At 39.7% G+C, this 20999-nt stretch overlaps 1 protein-coding gene across 1 annotated transcript in view; it reads left to right on the forward strand.

The window, feature by feature from the left end:
• The window catches only part of MAP3K3 (mitogen-activated protein kinase kinase kinase 3), a 1217405-nt gene that overhangs the window by 672574 nt on the left and 523832 nt on the right, over positions 1-20999 (forward strand). The window contains exon 10 of the mRNA XM_044055195.1: positions 3616-3680. Coding sequence (XP_043911130.1) covers positions 3616-3680 — 65 coding nt within the window. The remainder of the gene's footprint in view (positions 1-3615; positions 3681-20999) is intronic.

Here is a 20999-nt window from a genome sequence, read left to right on the forward strand (position 1 = left end):
GGACTGTGGCTGACCAAGTTCGCAGATGACTGCAAACTGGGCGCCATAATAGACTCTGCAGCCGACACAAGCATCCTACAAAAGGGCCTCATAGAAACAGACAACTGGTGCCAGAGCCATGGCCTCAAGCTAAACACCAAAAAGTGTATAGTCATCCCCTTTGACAAAAACAAAGTGCCCACAAATTACCACATAGGTGGTAATCCATTAAGTACGGAAGAAGTAATTAGGGACCTGGGGACCCAAGTTGATAGCACTCTCTCATTTGACAACCACGTGGCCAAAGTGGTTAGAAAAACATTTTATATAGCCCACCTAATCATGAAGGGATTCACATCTAGATCAGGGGAGGTCATCGTGCCTCTTTACTCATCCCTCATCAGGCCCATAATTGAGTACAATGCCCCTTTTGGGATGCACCTTACCAGACACCTGCAGCAACTGGAAAGACCCCAAAAGTACCTCACGAAGAGGATCAAAGGGCTCAAACAGATGCCATATGTTGCCCAGTTAAAGAAACTCCAGCTCTACTCAGTGGCATACCGCCTGCTCAGAGGTGATCTGTGCCTGACGTATAAAGCCATGTCCAACCTGGAATTAATGGACATGCTGCACCTCAGAAAATCCAAATTCCATGGAGCTACACGCTCGAGAGACTTGAACCTCAGCACTGAAATTAATAGGACATGTTGGAGGGACAGATTCATAACCCAGAGGCTCCCTTCACTCTGGAATAAAATCCCAGTCCAGGTTAGGCAGAGTCCCTCATTGACTCTCTTCAAGAGGAATCTTGATGAGTGGATGGGAGATAGTAGGTTGACCGCGGGTATCACTTCTGTGCCACTGTTAGACAGAGGCACAGTATACTAACCTCGAAGAAGGGCATAGCAAAATTAATTTAAAATGGGTGGCGAAAGCCAAACACACTCTGGCTAGGCTTATAAATGCCCTAGGGCAGATAGCCTAGTATGAACCTATGTGGCTACTTAAGTGTCTTCAGGCAGTTTTGTGGTGACCACTTGATTCATGTCTTAACACTTTCATCAGGCATTATTGCTTGGAATTGTGACTCCAGGACTTGGGCCACCATTAGTGCACCATTGTCGTAGGACTCGGCCTAGTAAGTCTTCACCTTTGGGCATCTTTCATCTCCTGCCTTCCTGAAGCAAGATTCTTCCTAGCCATAGAACCAGTATGAAGGAACTCCAGTTTCAAATGCAGCAGACCCCATTTCCATAGTTAGGGCCATTGCTGCAGAAAGTCATTGTATGTATAATTTGCATGTTCATTCAGAGGCAGATGTTATTCTTGAACCAGATCTTTTTAGCAGTCAGAGGTTGTTTCCCAGAATGTATGGTGGTGGTTAATTATGTGAGGAGGAAAAGGTTTGCTTTCAGAGTAGACCCTAGCTCAGACAGTGTTCCAGTGGTTCTCGATTAGTTTTCCAAAGCAGTTTTCTGAGTGTCTACTGTTTTCCTTAATAAATGTGCACATTTCTGACCTTAGACCCTTTTGTTTCTTCTGACCGCATTTTTAAGTTCTTCAGGGTGTTGTCTACCTCAGAGCCCCAGTAAGACCACTTCCTTCAGCGTGGGACTTCATCATTGCTATTTAGAACTTAAACCATCCACCTTATGAAACTGATACTTTAACCAGTCAGAAGTTCCTTTACAGGAATAAGTTTTTTTGCTAGCCCTTACTTGAAATGTAAGGATCTCTGGGATGAAGGCCATGATTTCTGGATAATCTTATTTGATACATCCAAGAAGACAAGGTCTTCACAAGGACTAGTCCATCCTTTGTTTAAAGTATTCTCAGAACTTACTGTGAACCAGTCCACATATTTTTCATGCTTGGGATATGTAATATAAAATGCAGGAATTTTGCTGTATTCACAGTCTGAAGTCCCTTTCAGGAGAAATGTGCTTACTGTGGTATTGTGTTTTGTATTTTTACTTATTAGAAAGCTTTTATTGCATGGATCACTTGTGGCTAATGTTTGAATTGAAATTTGTGATCAGCCTGTCTTGCTTTCACTTATTAGGAGTGCTTTTGGCTGTGTGTACTTACATATGTTTAAAAATGCATGTATATATGTACGCACACCTATGATATATATGTAATGCAGGAAGCATGGTGATTATGATCCAATATCCAGCAAAAGACACATCAGTTAAGCGCTAGTGTAGCGCAAGACCTGATATTAAGAAATGTTGATTGAGCACTCCCTGCTTAACTTTTTAAGGTTGGGTCTTACGCTACTCAGTCAAATATGCCATGATGATTTGTTTCTCCCTACTGTCTGTGCCAATAACTGGTCCCTGATGTCCTCTTATAAACTTACAGATGCTGTTATTTGAGCAGCTTTTTGTTTTCCTGTATTTTCTGAAGGATACAAAGCCTGAAACTCAAATATATGTCATTATGTAGTGACTTCAATCCTCAGTATTTGTCAGAAAAAACACTGATGTTATGAGAAACAGACCAAGTGTATGAGGCAAACATTTGTACATTCTACAAAAATTTATTCAGCTGAGAAGCAATCATAAGGTACCAAGATACACTGTCTTTCTGATTGCTCACCAAGTGGTTTACGGCTTGAAAGTCGAAAAACACTTGGTGCTTTTTTTTCTGTTATCAGTATTAGATAAAGTTCTCTGCACTACAAAGAATTATGATTGGGTCTCCAGTCATAACCCTTAGTTATGTGTTCTCTTATGGTCCCCATGTTTCAAACTCATAATAAGCATGTTATGATTGGTGACCTGCTTGGAATCCTGTGTGTGTGTGTGTGTGTGTGTGTGTGTGTGTATGTATATATATATATATATATATATATGTGTGTGTGTGTGTGTGTGTGTGTGTATATATATATATATATATATATATATACACACACACACACACACACACACACACACACACACGCAGCAAACTCGTTAATTACACTTGAGGTTGCTCCATATTTTAGAAGTAGAGCGGTCCTTGTGATGCATTATTTAAGTAAGGGGTATGAAGGGGCAGCTCTCCACACACACACAAAAAAAAAAAAAAAATCACACGCATGTTCTTTGCTCCGAGCTAACTCAGCATATTTCAGATAACAGAATGGCCATTTATGTCTGTACACACTTTTTTTGTGTGTTGCTGTGTTTTTTCTTGTGTTCTGATCATTTAATTGTTGTGTAGATTCTTCCAGCAATCATTTTGCGTTTTCTTGTGCAGTGTGTTTAATTTATATGTATTTACTGCATACTCAGAGTGCTTTCCTGCACTACTTACAAGGTGTTTACTTTTTCCTGTATTTTTATTGTAATTTGCTTGGTTTCTTGCTGTGAAGAGCTGATGCATAGCACTGATATTTGCACTGAGCTGTCATGTGGCTGGTAGCATTGAAAATAGGCTGTTACCAGAAAGAGGATGGAGTGGGGACAGACATTGAGTTGCAAATGAAAGCTTGCCTGAGTGTTTGAGGAAACAAAAGTGTGACTGAGCTGTTTATTTGCCGATTAAGTACTAGTGTAGAGACCAGACATTTTTTTTTTCATAATTTAATAAAATAGTTATGTAAGATACCTGATCTTTGACAGACTTTGGTTTTCATTTTTCTTTCAGTCCTTTTAGGAAATCAAGAATGTGCAGAGCGAGGAGTTATCCTGACAACAGACAGGATTTCTCAGGTATGTAGAGAAGGTAACACTATCACTTTAAGGAAAGCTGGCATTTGTTCATTTTTACTTATTTCAGTGTTTTTCTCCCAGGCTCTTACTGACTTACTGATTCATAGTCTTAAAGATCAATTTTAAACATTTTTTTGTGGTATATTTGTTTTGTGGTCTAGATCTACATTATAATGGCTTGCTTCTAGTAGATTTGGAAGTAATGAGGGCTAATGCTTTTTGCTTCCATCTTCCCATTTTTATTCTTAGGGCATCTTGAGAGGACTTTAAGAATCTTGCGCCATAACCTTTGCAATTTGTGTCTGCATTTCTATTGTAGTTAAGCATTGCATATATACACACAGCTATCCTATTTCTGTTGTATGCATTAGTGCATCGTTAGTTGTTCTGAATGTGTGGTGGTTTGGATCAGCTCTGTTGATGTTTTTGTGGTAGTTATGATAGAGCTAGGGTTTCTTAACTCTACAGTTCAGTGCCTTGGGCAGTATTTGCATGTTTGTACCTGACGCTTTTTGGCTGTTAAAATGGGTTCCTATTGGAACATTGAATATTCAATCGTTCGAATCACTAAAGGTCGACCTTTAATGATCGAACGATTAAGTATTCGAATGTTCGTAAAAAAATTATTTAAAAAAAAACAAAGAAAGAAAAAGTAAAGGGTGTAGGCAGGGGGGCAAGCCCGCCTGCACCCCCCACACTTACCAACTCGAGATCGCGCTACAGCATAGGAAAGGGAAACCTTCCCTTTCCTGTGCTTAACTTCGTTAAAGTGCGATCTCAGAGTTGGTATATTTAAGTAGGTGGGGGTGCAGGGGTGCTTGCCCACCTGCTCACAGCAGTTACTTTTGTTTGTGTTTACATTTTCGAAGTTTTAGTACTTCGATCATTTGGTGTTGACCATATGGTATTCGAAGTACTGAAACTTTGTTAATGTAATATGTAACCCTTAAAACGAGTTAAGTCTTAAGATTTTTGCCCACATGTTAGCAAGTTGAAAAATGGCATTGGTTTGTGCTTGTTGGTACATTTTCATTGAGCATTATTTGGTCACAATCTCCCAGAATCGCAAACTTTAAGTGTTCCCATTGCTGACAGTTTTATGGTATGATTGTTAGTATTCAACCAAATAGTTTCTGAAGAGTTTTTATTTTGTAGTTCTTTGTTCTCCTGTCTTCCATACGAGAATTTTTTTAAATTTTTATGCAGCAGTAATGCATGTTCTTAATGGGAAGGTCACTGTTACAGTAACTTGTTTTGTCAGTAATGTTTTGTTTTACTAACTAAAATAGGAACAACATTGCAAGAAATTAGTAATGTATGATAGTAAAGTAGTAATAAATACATAAAATCTAGCTAAGAATTATGTATGTAGTGCACAGATGCTGTCTTAAACCACGTAACGTGGAAAAAGTCCAAGTATAACGCAAATTAAGCAAAAATGTCATCACTAAGTAGTTATTGAACACTTGGAAATGTAATTAAAAATACATTATTATAGGACATTTTCAAGTGTAATGATGTGATATAACAAACCCTGTGATTGTTCCCAATTGAGAAGTTTTTTGTTCACTGATCAGAAAGTTAATAGCCTTTTAAAAATTAAACATTGTTGGTGAAAATTTATTAATAGAAATATTCTAAAGTTCACTCCATTCTGTTACATAGAAATATTCTGAAGATTACTGTATAGTTTTATATAAAATTTAAAAAATGGTTGATTCCGTAATCAAAAGTATATAGCTGTCTTTGTCTTAACGGAAAAGCTGGACACCTAAAATAGATTGCCAAATTTGTAGGGTTCTCTTGATGGTCGATAGCGTCATTGCTGATAGTCTCCCATAACTTCTTGGTACAAAGTAAAAAAAAAAAATCAAGGAAGGGTGATATAAAATGTCTACGTACAGAGCAAGAAGGTAGTAAGTTAAAGAATATTGAAGCTTTCTACCCAACTTATTTGTGCTGATGTTGAAAAAGCAGTTGAATCCTCCTCTGTTGAGAGCCAGTGAAATTGCACTAACTTAGGGACTGGCCTGGGTAGGTAGGTATGCCACTGCTTTCCATGTCCCACATGGTTGCAAATTTTTTCAGGTGTTTTTGCTATAAGTTCTAGCCATGTCTAGCTTAGAAAAATAATTAGTTGCTTAAGGCAAGAATTTTATCAATTACAAAATTCTTAAGGTGTGTAGTGATTTGAGTCTAAACACCTGACCAACTGGAAGGTAAAATGAACTGACAAAACAAGAATATTAATGCATAACTCTTGGTTTGACTGCATTCTTTAGTTTGTTTTCATTCTCCACATTTCCTCCTTTATCTTGCACAGCTCTGTTGTTGATAAAGAAGTAATATAGTAAATAAGTGATGCCTAACCCAAATTCAGTGAATAAACACAGAAGTGAGTATAACAAAACCAATTGTCATGAATTTAGTGATGCACAGTTTAAGCACTGTCTTACACTTGTTCCAAGTATTTTGTGATATTTTTGAGAGAAAAAAACAGCTGCTATCCTCCTCCCCTGCTGAATGGCATTAATTAACTTTTATAGATTCAAAGCATCACTGACGGCATTTTTTCTACCCGTTTTTTATAGGTTCATAGGTAAGGTACTAGGCTATTGGCCCTAGGGCCTGTATAAGTCTAGCCAAACGGTACCCTGGTTTTCGCCACCTAAGAAAGTTATTTTAATGTGCCTCTGTCGAGCAGAGCCACAGAAGTGATCCCCGGGGTGAATTTCCTATCGCCCATCCAATCATCAAGATTTTTCTTGAAGAGTGCTAATGAGCTTTGTTTGATATAGATAGGTAGTTTGTTCCAAAGTATGGGAAGTCTCTGGGACAGGAATCTATCCTTTCAGCATGTTCTGTTTGTTGTGGTGACAATGTTTAGGTCCCTAGAATGTGTAGTTCGGAGGGATTGGGATTTCTTAAGTGGAGCATGTCCAACAGCTCTGGGTTTGACATAGCTTAGTATGTTAGGCAGAGATTGCCTCTGAGTAGGCGATGTGCAACGCTGCATAGGGCATCTGTTTGAGGGCGGTAATCCTGTTTGTGAGGTATTTCTGCGGCCTTTGCAGTTGTTGTAGATGTCTTGTGAGGTACATACCAAAAGGAGCATTGTACTCTATAATGGGTCTAATGAGTGACGAGTAGAGGGGAACAATGACCTCTTTTTTTCCTGGATGAGAAACCTTTTGTGATGGTGTGCCACATAGAAGGATTTCCTGACTACTGTAGCACTGTGATTATCAAAGGAGAGACTACTGTCTACCTGTGTCCCAAGGTCTCTTATCACACTTTCGGTGTTAAGTAGACTACTGCCAATGTGGTAGTTTATGGGCACAAAGTTTTTACCAAAAGGGATGACGATGCACTTTTTGGCATTGAGCTTGAAGCCATGGCTTTGACACCAGGCATTTGTCTCAGTGAGGCCCTTTTGTAGGATGTCCACATCGTTAGGAGTTTTGATTATGGCTCCTAGTTTGCAGTCATCTGCGAACTTAGTTAGCCAAAGACCTTCTGTGTTGGCCTGTACTTCAGAGAAGTAGATACCAAACAGGAGAGGACCCAGGACTGAACCCTGTTGTACTTCACTTGTCACTGGTCTGAAGTTGGATTAGGAGTCTGCAATTTTCACAGTGTGGGTTCTGTCTGTGTGCCAGTTGGCAACCCATCTTGTGACATAGGGATTTTTACCTAGTTTAATGAGTTTATCTATAATTCCAGAGTGGGGGATGCTGTTGAACGCCTTGACGAGATCTAGATAGGCTGTGTGAACCACCTTACCCTCATCTACAGCTTTGGTGACCGCTTCAAAGAAGTCTATCAGGTTTAGGAGACATGATCTGCCTTTTACAAACCCGAACTGGGTAGGGTCCAGAGTTTGGAGATTACCAATGTCATTGTTTATAAGTTCCATGATGATACATTCCATAGCCTTGCAGACCAGGCTCATCAGGCTAATGGGGCGGTATTTCCTGGGGTCTGTGGTGGCTCCCCCTTTTTGGAGTGTGATAACCGTTGCTGTGCACCATTCAGTGGGCACAAAGCCTGAGGTGAGGCTATGATTGAACATGGTACTTAGGTGGGGTGCCAGTTCATTCTCTAGTTCATGTAGAACACAGCCTGAGATGTTGTCATGTCCCATGGATGCTGTGGTTTTGGAGAGTGTTTTTTTTACCTGTGCAGCCATGATTACAGGAACTTTGCATTCTTCCAGTGTAGAAATAGGTTCAGTGCTAATGTTACCCCCCCCCCCTCTTATCCCCTGAAGGACCCATCTGCCAGGATGTTGGCAATATCAGTTGGTTCTATATATTTAGTGCCCTTGTGCTGCAACCCAGAGCAGATCTGAGTGTTGCCATTGAGATTCTTGACATAGCTATAGAATGCTTTGTGGTTGTCTTTAGAATCAGTGGCGATTTTGTTTTCTTAACTAGCTTTGGAGGATTTTATGAGGGATCTCAGCTTCTTTACTGAGGCTGACCAGGGAGTTCCTCCAATCATGGGATTTTACTCTTTTTTTTGCAACAGTTTCTTTCTTCTGTGTAGAGTTTTGTTTATGGCAGGGGACCACCAGATTGGCTTCCTTTTTTTGGAGGATAGCATCTTGGTTCTGTTAGGGATTGCACGATCCATGCACTCGTGTAAGTGCTTATAAAGTGCATTTGTGTAGGATTCATCAGTCGTACTTCTATTGTCCGTCAGCATGGGTGTTGTGAAGTTTGCCACTTCTGTCTTAAGAAGCTGGCTTTGGAAACATTTTTTATGATGGTTTCTGTAATGGGGGATGAGGGTGTGATGTGGATGTTTAGGGTGATTAGCTTGTGGTAGGATCTGACCAACGAGGAATTGACCTCTGGTGTGGAACACCGGTTGCCCATATTGTTAATGACCAGGTCTAGGATATTGCTGCCCCTCGTGGGGGTGTGGATAAGTTGATCTAAGGCGGTGGAATTTATGAATTCCAGAAAACGTTTTGCACAAGAGTTGGTACATGAGTAATTTACGCAGTTAATGGTGGAGTAGTTGAAATCGCCCATTATTAGGGTGTTAGGTTGTACCCTAATATTTTCCACTGTATCAAGAAAAGAGGAGTAGGAATCCTGGGGCTTGGTGGGGATCTGTAGCAAGCTACAGTTTGGATTGCAGTCTTGCCCAGAGTTAGTTGAACTTGGATAATCTTGTATGCATTATGCTGAGCAACTAGCCTGGGGGTGTGGATATCCTTAATGAATATGGACACGCCTCTACCTTTAGTGTTTCAGTTCAGGTTAGGTGGCTGAAAGGTGTGGTATGAATTATAACCTGGTAATGCAGGGGTGCTCTCTGGAGCCTTGAACCAGGTCTCTGTCACCGCACAGATGTCTATGTTCTCCATTTTAAGGAGTGCCTCGAGTGAGTGCATTTTGAGGTTTAGACTTCTAGCGTTGAGTAGCATTACCCTCAGATTTTGCTTGCTTGTACCTGTTACAGTGGTGAATTTGTCATTTGAACCTTGCCTAAAAAAGGCACTATAGGGTGCCTACTGTGCTATATTTTGATAATTTCCACTGTAAAATGTTCAGGCAGAGTTCAGTCCCTTCTGCTTTGAAAGTGCAGCTTAACAGTGTTATTCTGCCCATGCATAAATATTCTGAGACGGAGTGCAGTTCAGAAAAGCCTCACTGAAGGAGGTTTGCCAGTTTTCTGAGTACATATCTCCCTTATGCAAAGAAGCAATATTTGACTATTTACATTATGTAAATTCAAAGTACAGTATGAAAATTAGATGCGTGTGTGTATGTGTAGATTTTTCTGTATATATATAGAGAGACCCTACTCTGTCTGATCTTATTCATTTTGCTACACCACCATAGAGTTCTGCAAGTCCTTGTGGATGGGGACGGGATAGATGTGCAGCATATTGTTATGGGCAGTTGTGAACAGCAAATAGCACTTTCTGTGCTATGAATGCCGCATCCCTATGAACAACATACATGTTTGGAAAAGTGTGTTTGTGTGTCCATAAGAAGTGCCCACTACAAGCATTACAATATACGTATTGACATCTACATAGACTAATGAAGAATGTCCACTCCACAACCAGAAAAGTATCCAAAACTTATAATCCAACCTTTTTATTTCCACAAGTTTAGCGCTTTCTTCCCTCAGTCGGGACTTTCTCAGAACAAATAATATAGCACATACACCTTCTTTAATACCCTAAACAACCGCACCCAATTCATTAATTACTTTATTACACTAACCAGTCCCCAATAAAATGTTAATATGCATTTAAAACCAAAATCAATATATTTTTATATTTCAACGTCATAGTGCATTAATCTCATAACATTTCATACGCTATTGTTTTATGAAGTATTAGAAATATATTTAAACTATTTATATAAATAATTTATTGAACAATTTGTGTAAAGAATACAGACAAATAATATTTAAAAGCCTATAAACCACAAATGTGTATAAACTGTTTTATGTATAAATGTATATATACCTTTGATACCATAAAAATATATATTAATATACATTCTAGTGGACCTAAAGCATCAATTTAAACGTCACTAAATAACTAAATCCTACCACACACTATCCATTGCTGAAAACATTAATAACATTTTTGTGTTACAAGCACTCTTTGAACCAATTAATTCAACATTTTAAAATCACATATTTTTAGTAACGGTGACAGAGAGTCACCCTGGAGTATCCCCCTTTGAATTTGTGCATCCCTGGGATAACAATTTGTCCTTTATCATGGCTTAATTGCAAAGTGGTCTGCCACTATTTCATGGTCACTGTAATGTAGTCGATCAGTGTTGGGTGTATCTTATACATTTTTAAGCACTCTAGTATTCTTCATGGATATCAAATGCTTTTTTGTAGTCAATCCATGCCATACTTAGATTCATCCCCTTTTTACAGTTCTCCACTATGACTTTAACAACAAATGATCCTTTGCTCCATATGACTTTCTTTTATTGTCCTTTTGTTCTACTGCCATAATTGAGTTTTCTTCTAAGAGACTATAAATTCTGTCTGCATCCGTTCCCGTGTATAGTTTACACGTTATCGGAAGGCAAGTTTTTGGTCAATAATTTTTAGGGTAGCATGCAGGTTCAGTCTTAAGTAGGAGCATTGTTTTTCCTGTTGCTAGCCAGGTTGATGTCTGTTCTGAGTGCTCATATAAAATATTTCTTACTCGTGGCTAAATCTATATGCAAAGATGTTAATACTTTTAACCAGAAGTTAGATACTGCATCTGGGCCTGAAGTTTCCCAATTAGAGGCTTTTCTTAACTTTGTTTCAATCTCACTGGCTGTTACTTCATCCCATTTCATGTCCTGTACCTTTGAATGTCTTATTTCTTCTTTTATTTCTTCTATCCATTTAGCATCTTAGTTGTGTTCCACAGGATCTTCATAGATACTTCTCCAAAATCTGTTTCTTCTTTTTTTGGCGGTCTTTCAATTCCTTTCACCTTATTTCCCAGTTCTCTATAAAACTTTTTTGGGTCATCAGTAAATTGCTTATTTTGCACTTTTCCTTTATATTTATCTTCATATCTTCTAAGTTTTTCTGCCTGTGCTGAAATTTTTAGGTTATTTTCGGTAGAGCATGATAGATCCTGGTCTGTTCTAATATTGTGCATTGCTTTTATCACATCTGTCTTAGTATTTTTGTTCATCTATTCCCTCTTCTTTAGTCTTCTAACAGTGACACTTCTTGTCTTAGTTGCTTTATAATTTTTTCTATTCAATATTTCCATGATAGTAATCAATTTCTCCCCTTTTCCCTCACTACCCTGTGTTCTAGTGGTAGAACTTTATCAGTTATTAATTTAGCTGCACAGTAATATATCCTGTTTACTTTTGTTGTATCGCATGGATCTCTATGAACAGTCCTAATTACTGTGTTCATTTGTTTTATCAGACTTCTGCAGTCTGTTTCTTTCATTCATCTTAATGTATCTGTCCATATCTATTAAATCAAGCAATTCGTCTCTTACCTCATTTTCTTCCAAACTGAGGGCACATCCTTTGTTTTCCAGTTCCTGCAGGCATTCTGTAGAAGGTTCTGTAGCATCTTCTTCTGACACAGGCTCATCAATTTCATCCTGTGCCATCCGTTGCTGTCACTCCTCAACATTGACTGCATCGGTTTCCACAGTTTCCTGTTCCTTCCTTTGCTGTCTAGCTTCAAGTGAACGTTAATTTGGAGCCTTCCACAGGAAACCAGTATAATCTTCATGTGGCACCTGACCAATTGCTTCCTGTTCTACTGGTTTCCCCTTAATTTGGATATCCATTACTCTATCCTGCTGTGGTGCTTTCTGAATTAGATTTTCTACGCTAAATCCTTCATTTTGCAGGTACTCCATAACCTCTGTTTCTTTAACTTCTCCATTGCTAATCTCCTTTTCTACTTTTTCTCTGTCTTCTTATTTTTTGTATTGTAAAGTTTTCCATGTCCAGATTCCTTTGTATTAATCTCCAGATGTCTTTGGTGCTGCTCTTTTTGTAATGGTTAGTTTTGCATTCTTATTTCATAAATCTTGCACCATATTAAATCTGTCTTTCTTTCACATGTCCATATTTCTTCTTCAGATGTTTCTGATCTTCCTGTTTCTCCCTGCTTTAGGGATGCACTCCCATCATGCTGTGATGTAACCTGTGTTAGACCTTCTACAGCAAATCCTTCACTTCGCAGGCACTCCATAAATTCCAACCTCTATTTTTTTTAACTTCTACTTTACTGATGATCTTTTCTATGTTTCATCTTTGTTATATTATTTTTATGGTTTTCACTATGTAGAGTGTTTTGTATGAATTAAAGTAAGTTTCAAATATGTTTTATTGCAGATGTTAAGAAATGTTATTGCACCAGAGTTTATGTGGTTACTTCTTTATAGGTTCATAGGTAGGTACTAGGCTATCGGCTCAAGGGCCTAAGTAAGCCTAGACAACAAGGTTCCCTGGATTATGCCACCCAAGAAAGTTATTTTCCTGTGCCACCGTCGAGCAGAGCCGCAGAAGTGATCCCCGGGGTGCATTTCCCATCCACTCATCAAGATTTTTCTTGAAGAGTGCTAATGAGGAACTTTGCTTGACATAGATGGGTAGCTTGTTCCAGAGTATGGGAAGTCTCTGGGATAGGAATCTGTCCTTCCAGCATGTCCTGTTTATTGTGGTGACAATGTTTAGGTCTCTACAGCATGTAGCTCGGAGGGATTGGGATTTCTTTAGGTGTAGCATGTCCAACAGCTCTGGGTTTGACATAGCTTTATATGTTAGGCAGAGATCACCTCGGAGTAGGCGATATGCTACGGAGTAAAGCTGGAGCTTTTCGAGGCGGTCAGTGTAGGGGATCTGTTTGAGGCCAGTAAGCCTCCTTGTGAGGTACTTCTGTGACCTTTCCAGCTGCTGCAGATGTCTTATAAGGTACATTCCAAATGGGGTGTTGTACTGTATAATGGGTCTAATGAGTGTCGAGTAGAGGGAAACACTGATCTCTTTTTTCCTGGATGAGAACCTTTTTGTGATGAGGTGTGCCATGTAGCAGGACTTCCTGACTACTTTGTCGATGTGATTATTAAAGGAGAGACTACTGTCCACCTGGGTCCCAAGGTCCTTTATCACACATGCGGTGTTAAGTACACTCCTGTCTATGTGGTAGTTCATGGGATGACAATGCATTTTTTGGCATTGAGCTTGAGGCCATGGCTCTGACACCAGGCATCTGTCTCAGTGAGGCCCTTCTGTAGAGATGTACACATCATTTGGGGACTCAACTATGGCTCCTAGTTTGCAGTCATTTGTGAACTTAGCCAAAGGCTTTTTGTGTTAGCTTGTACCTCAGAGAAGTAGATACCAAACAGGAGAGGTCCCAGGACTGAACCCTGTGGTACTCCACTTGTCACTGGCTTGAAGTCAGATGTGGAGTCTGCAACTTTTACAGTGTGGGTTCTGTCAGTGAGCCAGTTGGCAACCTGTCTTGTGACGTAGGGATTTATACCTAGTTTATTAAGTTTAGCTATAATTCCAGAATGGGGGGATGGTGTCGAAAGCCTTGGCGTGGTCAAGATAAGCTGTATGAACCACCCTCATCTGCGGCTTTTGTGACTGCCTTAAAGAAGTCGATCAGGTTCAGGAGGCATGATCTGCCTTTCACAAACCCGAGCTGGGTAGGGTCCAGAGTTTGGAGGTTACCAATGTCTTTGAGTTCCATGATGACATGTTCCATGGCTTTGCAGACCAGGCACATCAAGCTAATAGGGTGTTAGTTCCCGGGATCAGTGGTGGCTCCCCCTTTGTGGAGTGGGATAACTGTTGCTGTGTGCCATTCAGTGGGCGCAAAGCCTAATGTGAGGCTATGATTGAACATGGTGCTTAGGTGGGGAGCTAGTTTGTTCTGAAGTGCGTGTAAAACGCAGCCTGGGATGTTGTCCGGTCCCATGGATGCTGTGTTTTTGGCTTTAGAGAGTGCAGCTTTTACCTGCGTTGTTGTGATTACAGGGACTCTGCATTTTTCCTGTATAGATATGGGCCCTGTAGGGATGAGAGGTGGGTAAAGTTAGCACTGAACCTATCTGCCAGGATGTTGGCAATATCAGTTGGTTCTGTAATTTTCGTGCTGTTGTGCTGTAACTCAGAGCAGATCTGGGTGTTGCCATTGAGATTCTTGACATAGCTATAGAATGCTTTGTGGTTGTCCTTAGAATCAGTGGCGATTTTGTTTTCGTAGTTATCTTTGGAGGATCGTATAAGGTATCTCAATTTCTTACTGAGGCTGACCAGGGAGCTCCTCCACTCATGGGATTTTACTCTCTTTTGCAACAGTTTCTTCCTTCTGTTCTACGGTGTGTTTATGGCAGGGGACCACCAGATTGGCTTCCTTTTTTTGGAGGATAGCGTCTTGGTTATGTTTGGGATAGCACGATCCATGCATTCGTTTAAGTGCTTATATAGTGCATTTGTGTAGGATTCAGCAGTCGTAACTGTATTGTCCATCTGCATAGGTGTCATGAAGTTTGCCACTTCTGTCTTAAGAAGCATGAAGTTGGCTGTGGAGAAATTTTTTACCATGGTTTCCTTAATGGTGGGTGGGTGGGGATGTGGATATCTAGAGTGATAAGCTTATGGTCGGATCGGACCAATGAGGAGTTGACTTCACGTGTGGAACACCAGTCACTCATGTTGGTAATGGCTAGGTCTAGGATGTTGTTTCACCTGTTGGGATTGTGGATAAGTTGATCTAGGGCATTGGAATTTATGAATTCCAGAAAGCGTTGAGCGAAGTAGTTGGTACATGAGTAGTTTTACCAGTTAATGGTGGGGTAGTTGAAATTGCCAATTATTAGAATCCTGGAGCATGGTGGGGGATCTGTAGCAAGCTGTAGTTTGGATTGTAGTTTTACCCAGAGTTAGTTGCACTTGGATAACCTCAGATGCATTATGCTGAGCAACTAGCCTGGAGGTGTGGATATCCTTAATGAATGTGGACACACTTCTGCCTTTAGTGTTCTGGTCTAGGTTACATGGCCGAAAAGTGTGGTATGAGTTATAGCCTGGTAGTGCATGGGGTGCTCTCTGGAGCCTTGAACCAGGACTCAAGTCACTGCACAGATATCTATGTTCTCCATTTTAAGGAGTGCATCAAGTGAGTGCATTTTGAGATTTAGATGACTTCTAGCATTGAGTAGCATTACCCTCAGTTTTTGATTAGCTGTTCATGTATGAAGATTCAGCAGGACAAACCAGAAATTTTGTTGGTGACTCCCTATTGGCCAAGACCGCATTGATTCCCCTTCTACACCAAGCCAAGGGCAGTCGCAGGTTACCTCACAGAGTGGACTTGCTCACACAACAAAAGGTCTCTGTCATCCACCTACACTTGACATCTGTACAACTGACTCTGTGGGTGATAGAGCCCTAATACCTGTCAGCAACTATTCTCAGAGGATGTGCTTCTAGTCCTGCAGAGGCCAGGAAACCCAATACTAGGAAATCTTATCTATCCAAATGGAAAAGATTTTCAATGTGTTGTCTTTCTCGTAACCTGGACCCACTAACGGTGGATCCCCCTCAGGTTCTTTTATACCTATGATTTGCTCAATTCTGGCCTAGCGTATTCATCTGTAAAAGCACATCTGTCAGCCATTTTTGCATATCTACCTCTTTCCCTTTAGCATCTAGATTTGAGGCCAAACAGTTCCTCAAAGGTGTCATCCACATTAGATCTCCCTGGAGGCCTGTGCCACCTCATTGGGGCATAAACTTTGTGCTAGAGAAGCTGACCATTGCACCCTTTGAGCCAGCTTCCTCTAGCTCCTTAAAACCGTGCACCTGGAAAACTATCTTGCTAGTAGCCCTAATTTCTGCCAGAAGGGTCTCTGAGCTCTAGGCACAAAGACAGGGTCTCCTTTCGCACCAACCCAATCTCTATGTCCAAAGTCGTCATTAAACTAGGCCATCCACCTACCAACCTTTTTATCTTTTCCCCAAAACTCTAGTGAGAAGATTTTGCACACACTTGATGTGCGCAGACAACTCAGATTTTACCTTCACAAAAGTAAATCTATTTGGAACTCAGACAAGCTATCTCATTCCATCCCAGGGCTATGGGACTACCTGTGTTCAAACAAACCATTTCTACCTGGATTTCCAAAACCATTACCTTCTGCTTATGCCTACCATGGGAAACCCCCTCCTGTTTGGTCAAAGCTGACTTCACCAGAGTAGTGGCTTTCTTTGGTGCCTTCCTCAAAGGGCTAGACACCAATTCTATCCTAGAGACTGCTACCTGGACCTCTGTCCACACCTTTACTAAACACTACAAGCTGGATTCCTTCTCCAGATCTAGGGTTGAGTTTGCCAAAGACATTTTTCATGGCTTCCTGGAAAATTCATCTGCTGACTCCACTTCCCTGTCTGCATCATGAGCTCTGGTACTCTCCCTCATGTAAAGAATGTTTCAGCAGATGAATAGAAGGACATAGAATATTTGTGTAAGAATTTACTATAACGATAGATCTTCTCCTCTTTGTTGCAGTATTCTGTCACACCCCCCTTCCCCACTAATTAAGATTCTTGGATGTATTGACTCCCTCCGCCTTTGACTATCTCTTCTCCTGGGGCCTCACTTCTGAAGATGGTGTGCCCATACATCACCCTTATGGCCTTCGTCTGACAGCTGCCTATGTGGGACGTACCATGCACCTTACAGTAGTAAATAACTTTGGTATACTGGCTGACATCGGGTCACCTGGGCAAGCAACACCTTCATGTAAAGAATACTGAAACAGAGAAGAGAAGGACATCTATCGTTATGGTAAGTTCTTACACAACTATTCTTTCCATTAATGTTAACTGTTTGCTTCTCCTTTTACGAAACAACATTGATACATGTATATCAGTTTTGCAACATCTTTGCCGTTCTTTTAGTAATGTAGACATAAACATTTTATAATCATGGTTTAGAATTGAAATGGGCCTGTGTGACACTGGGTCTGATGGAACTTATAATCTTTAGGTATTATATCCACCACAGCTGTCCTGCAAAATGTCGGTGCTTCCTCCTTTTAAAGTACTGTTAAACAAAATCTTCCATATCTTTCACTTTCTTCACTCCAAACTTCCACAGGAATACCATCTGTTTGTGGAGACTTTCCTAAGATTGATTGTACATTACTGTTCTTAATTGTTGGAGCCTCATCTACCTCTGACCTTGGCATACCTATGTCTTCCATAAATATTTCCATGAGTGCACTTTCTTGATTGCCACATTTCTCTGCTTTATACAAATTTTCATAACATTTCTGAAATACCTCTAAAACCTCTACAGTATCTCTGGTTATTTTTCTTGTTATAGTCTCCTTAAGTTTGGCAACAGCACTTTCTGTTGTCTGCAAGTCATTGTGCTAAAAGTTTTTGTGCTCTAGAGTTATTAAAAAACAGTTGCTCAACAGCAATTTTTCTAAACTCGTGTACTATCCAGCTATTCCATAATTTTCTCTTTTGCACTCTGCAGTTGTGCCTCTTCTTGTTCTGAGAGATTCCCCTTATTTTGTAATACTTTAAACTTTGTCACCCATTTAAGTAATTCCTATTACTTTTTAACCATATCTTTCTTTATTTCTACCCTATTTTTGAACTCCATTTTCATTTTATCCCATTCACTAGTTATGACTTTTGAAGAAATTTCTGTTTTCCCTAATAACTCCCAAATAATTTCCAACCCCCTGTTACTCGAGTTTCTCTCTTTTTAATAGGTAGGTGGGATAGCACCCGTGTCTCATTTTCACTTAATTTCCCTGCTTTTTATCTTGTTTTTTTATTGGTTTATGATCTGAAGTAGTTATTTGATGTATTGAAGCTTTCAGTTAAATGCACATGTTCCTTTACAGTGTAATTTCTATATAGTCTAGGCCAGTTATTGTACCTTCTGGAATAATATGTAAATTCTCATAGTTCCTAGTACTGAATTCAAGTCTTCCATACCAAACATTTTTGTAAATTTCTTCAGAAGTCTGCCCTCTTTTATTATATTGTCCCTTCTAGGTCCCCCCGATTACACCCTCATCGTTGCAAGTTAAATTCCATTCCCCACTTATAAATAATAATCTGTGATGAAAGCTGATTATTTCACCCAAAATTTTCTTTAGCTCCATTTGCCATTGTAATCCTCCTCCTCTTTGCCAGTAGCCCTTTACTACCAGAAGTCTACACTTTTTCCTTTTCCCCCTCATCTATTGCTGTTGGAGCTCCTCAAGTAATTAATGTAATTACTCCCCTTTTCCTTTTTCCTTGATATTTTGCTGAATATCCATCCTGAAATCCTTTTTCTATCAAATTCACATGCTCATTTCTTTCCAAATTGTGACTTGCACTCTGCATTTATTAATATAATTCAGTACTCTTAGCTTTTTGGCTATACTTGTTAAGTCCATTACCTTCCAAAATAGTATGGATAGTGTAACCATTATATATCCACCTATTATACATGACAGCTTTTTTGAATTTGTATTCCAACTTTTGTGTTGTGTGCATACGCTGTTTGGCAGTTTGATCTTTTATACAGTTGTTTGTCATCTCCATTTGAACCCATGTCACATTTTTCAAGACTTTGTTGTAATAAAAACCCTCAAACAAAAACCTAAATACGTTTTCATAACACCCCGATAACCTATTAACGTAAAACAAACACGCAATACTGTTTACACCGTCAAAATATGAAATTTAACCCTCCTGACAGGAACAATTGCTCCAGATTGGCAGCTGCACACACAGGCATTACTTAACCTAAAATTAAGGTTATCCATGTTGGAAGTGCATGATATAGATTGTGCTCCCACTTCCATTCATTATTGTCTGTTCTTATGTCCATTCCCCTCCCGTATGTGAAAAAACATCTTATATGCTTTCAGAAAACATTAACTTTAAGCCTTACAAAGTCTTTTATAGCTATCTTTAAATAAAAGCCACCACTGTGTCTCCCTTAGAGATTTTGACTGGCTTTAACTCCCACAACTCCTACACCAAACTCAACTAACCTTTGCTCATAAGCTAGTAAACCGCCCTCTCCGAATCCCATTGCTCCATACAATTCTCCAACCCTACCACTCTTCCAGACCAGTATGCTCCTGCAACAAATATCTATTCCAGGTCACCAAAGACTCAGCAGGTGAAGCACTATTTTCCTGCGCTGTATCCAAGCTTTGGAACAACCTTCCCACTACCATAACTACCCTTCCTTCCTGCAGTCTTTTCAAGACTGCACTTAAATCTCACCTAAGTTCTCACTGGCTTTGTCCTTGTCCAAACCCCATCTAATAGACCCTCCTTTCCCAGATTTAGATAAAGTATCCCCTCTAGGGTCTATATCGGAACATCATAGTTTTAAAACATCGAATGTTCTAATATCAATCCGTTTTGAGCGAACGCTAAAAATAGTGAAGCTGCAAAACATCAAATTCTTTCCTAGAGAAAGAATTTGGTTGACCGGTTCTGTGGATTCGCTATTTTCAGCGCTGTGGTGGAAATTTACGGATCGGGTTCAGGTAAGTGTGCGATTATGTGGTGGTTAGGATTAGGGTGTGAGTTAGGGTTAGGGGGTGGGTTAGGTGACTTAGGGTTAGGGAGCAGGTTAGGTGAATTAGGGTTAGGGGCGGGTTAAGTGAGTTAGTGTTAGGACACGGGTTAGGCGAGTGTGCTAAAGTGACGGACCTTAGGGTTAGGGTTTGGGTTAAGGTAAGTGGATAGATAAGTAGTGTATGTATAGTTTAGTGTAGGGTTAGTTGTAGGATTATAAGTGTATGTGTGTGTATTGATGTTTTTTAGGTGTGCTTGTGTTGTGTGTGTGTTTTGGAATAGCGATATTTTTCCCAAGGAAAAAATTTGCTGTTCTGAGTGTTCGATATGTGGTTTAGATATTTTAGGTTCAGTGAAATAGCGTTCGCTATTTTCATCTTTCGATAACGTGATGTAAACGCTCCCCTCTCACTATAAAACTGAACTGAAGGTTACTCACTGCTTGTTAATCCTTCCAGGATTTAGTAATTCATTTAGTCTATTATTATCATCTAGTTACTGTTTAGATAATTTGTAGCACTTTTGTGTTTTACTTCTTTCTCAATGTTGTAATTAGAGCTTACAACTCAATTGCACCTAATTTGCTCCTGTATTTCTCCATGTCATGATCACCTCTACTGTATACATACCTTGATTGTTATTGTTTACCTTCTACCATGTCTTTTTGTGGAGCTTTTCTCCCCGGGCCTCCCCTGAGTAATGACCTGTGTCCAGTTGGAATTTCCTGGTAAACAAATGTAAATAAATAAAATAAAAAATAATACACTGTTCTATTAAATGCATGGATGTATAAAGACTGTTAGGGAAACTGCTCCCTTATTCACTTCCAATAATATCAAACTTTATTTTTTACTCAACTGTGCTTGTCCCTTGTACTTTTAAACTTTACATTTCCCTTGTCAAACAATGCTCAGAATTTTCAGGATTTACAACTTGCTGCTGCAGACCTCTCATCTCAATGGAAACACAACAGAATGACAACTGCCTTCAAATGCAGAAATTTTACTGAATATTTGCTAAAGAAAAAAGGCAATATCATTGCACATGCAAGAGAATTTGTACTTCTAATGGCATTCATCATTCTGTCTTATTTTTCAAGCCTATTTGCGTACAGAAAACACACATTTTTAGATTACGCCAGGGGCATGTATTAATCCAGGCAGTCACGTATGCAAAAACACGTATAGCAATTCCTTTTTTGCATTACAATAGTTGCCCCCCTGACCACCAAAGG

Source organism: Protopterus annectens, chromosome 13.part0 (assembly GCF_019279795.1).
Source record: "Protopterus annectens isolate FY-2018-M chromosome 13.part0, PAN1.0, whole genome shotgun sequence".
NCBI classification, from domain to species: Eukaryota; Metazoa; Chordata; order Ceratodontiformes; family Protopteridae; genus Protopterus; species Protopterus annectens.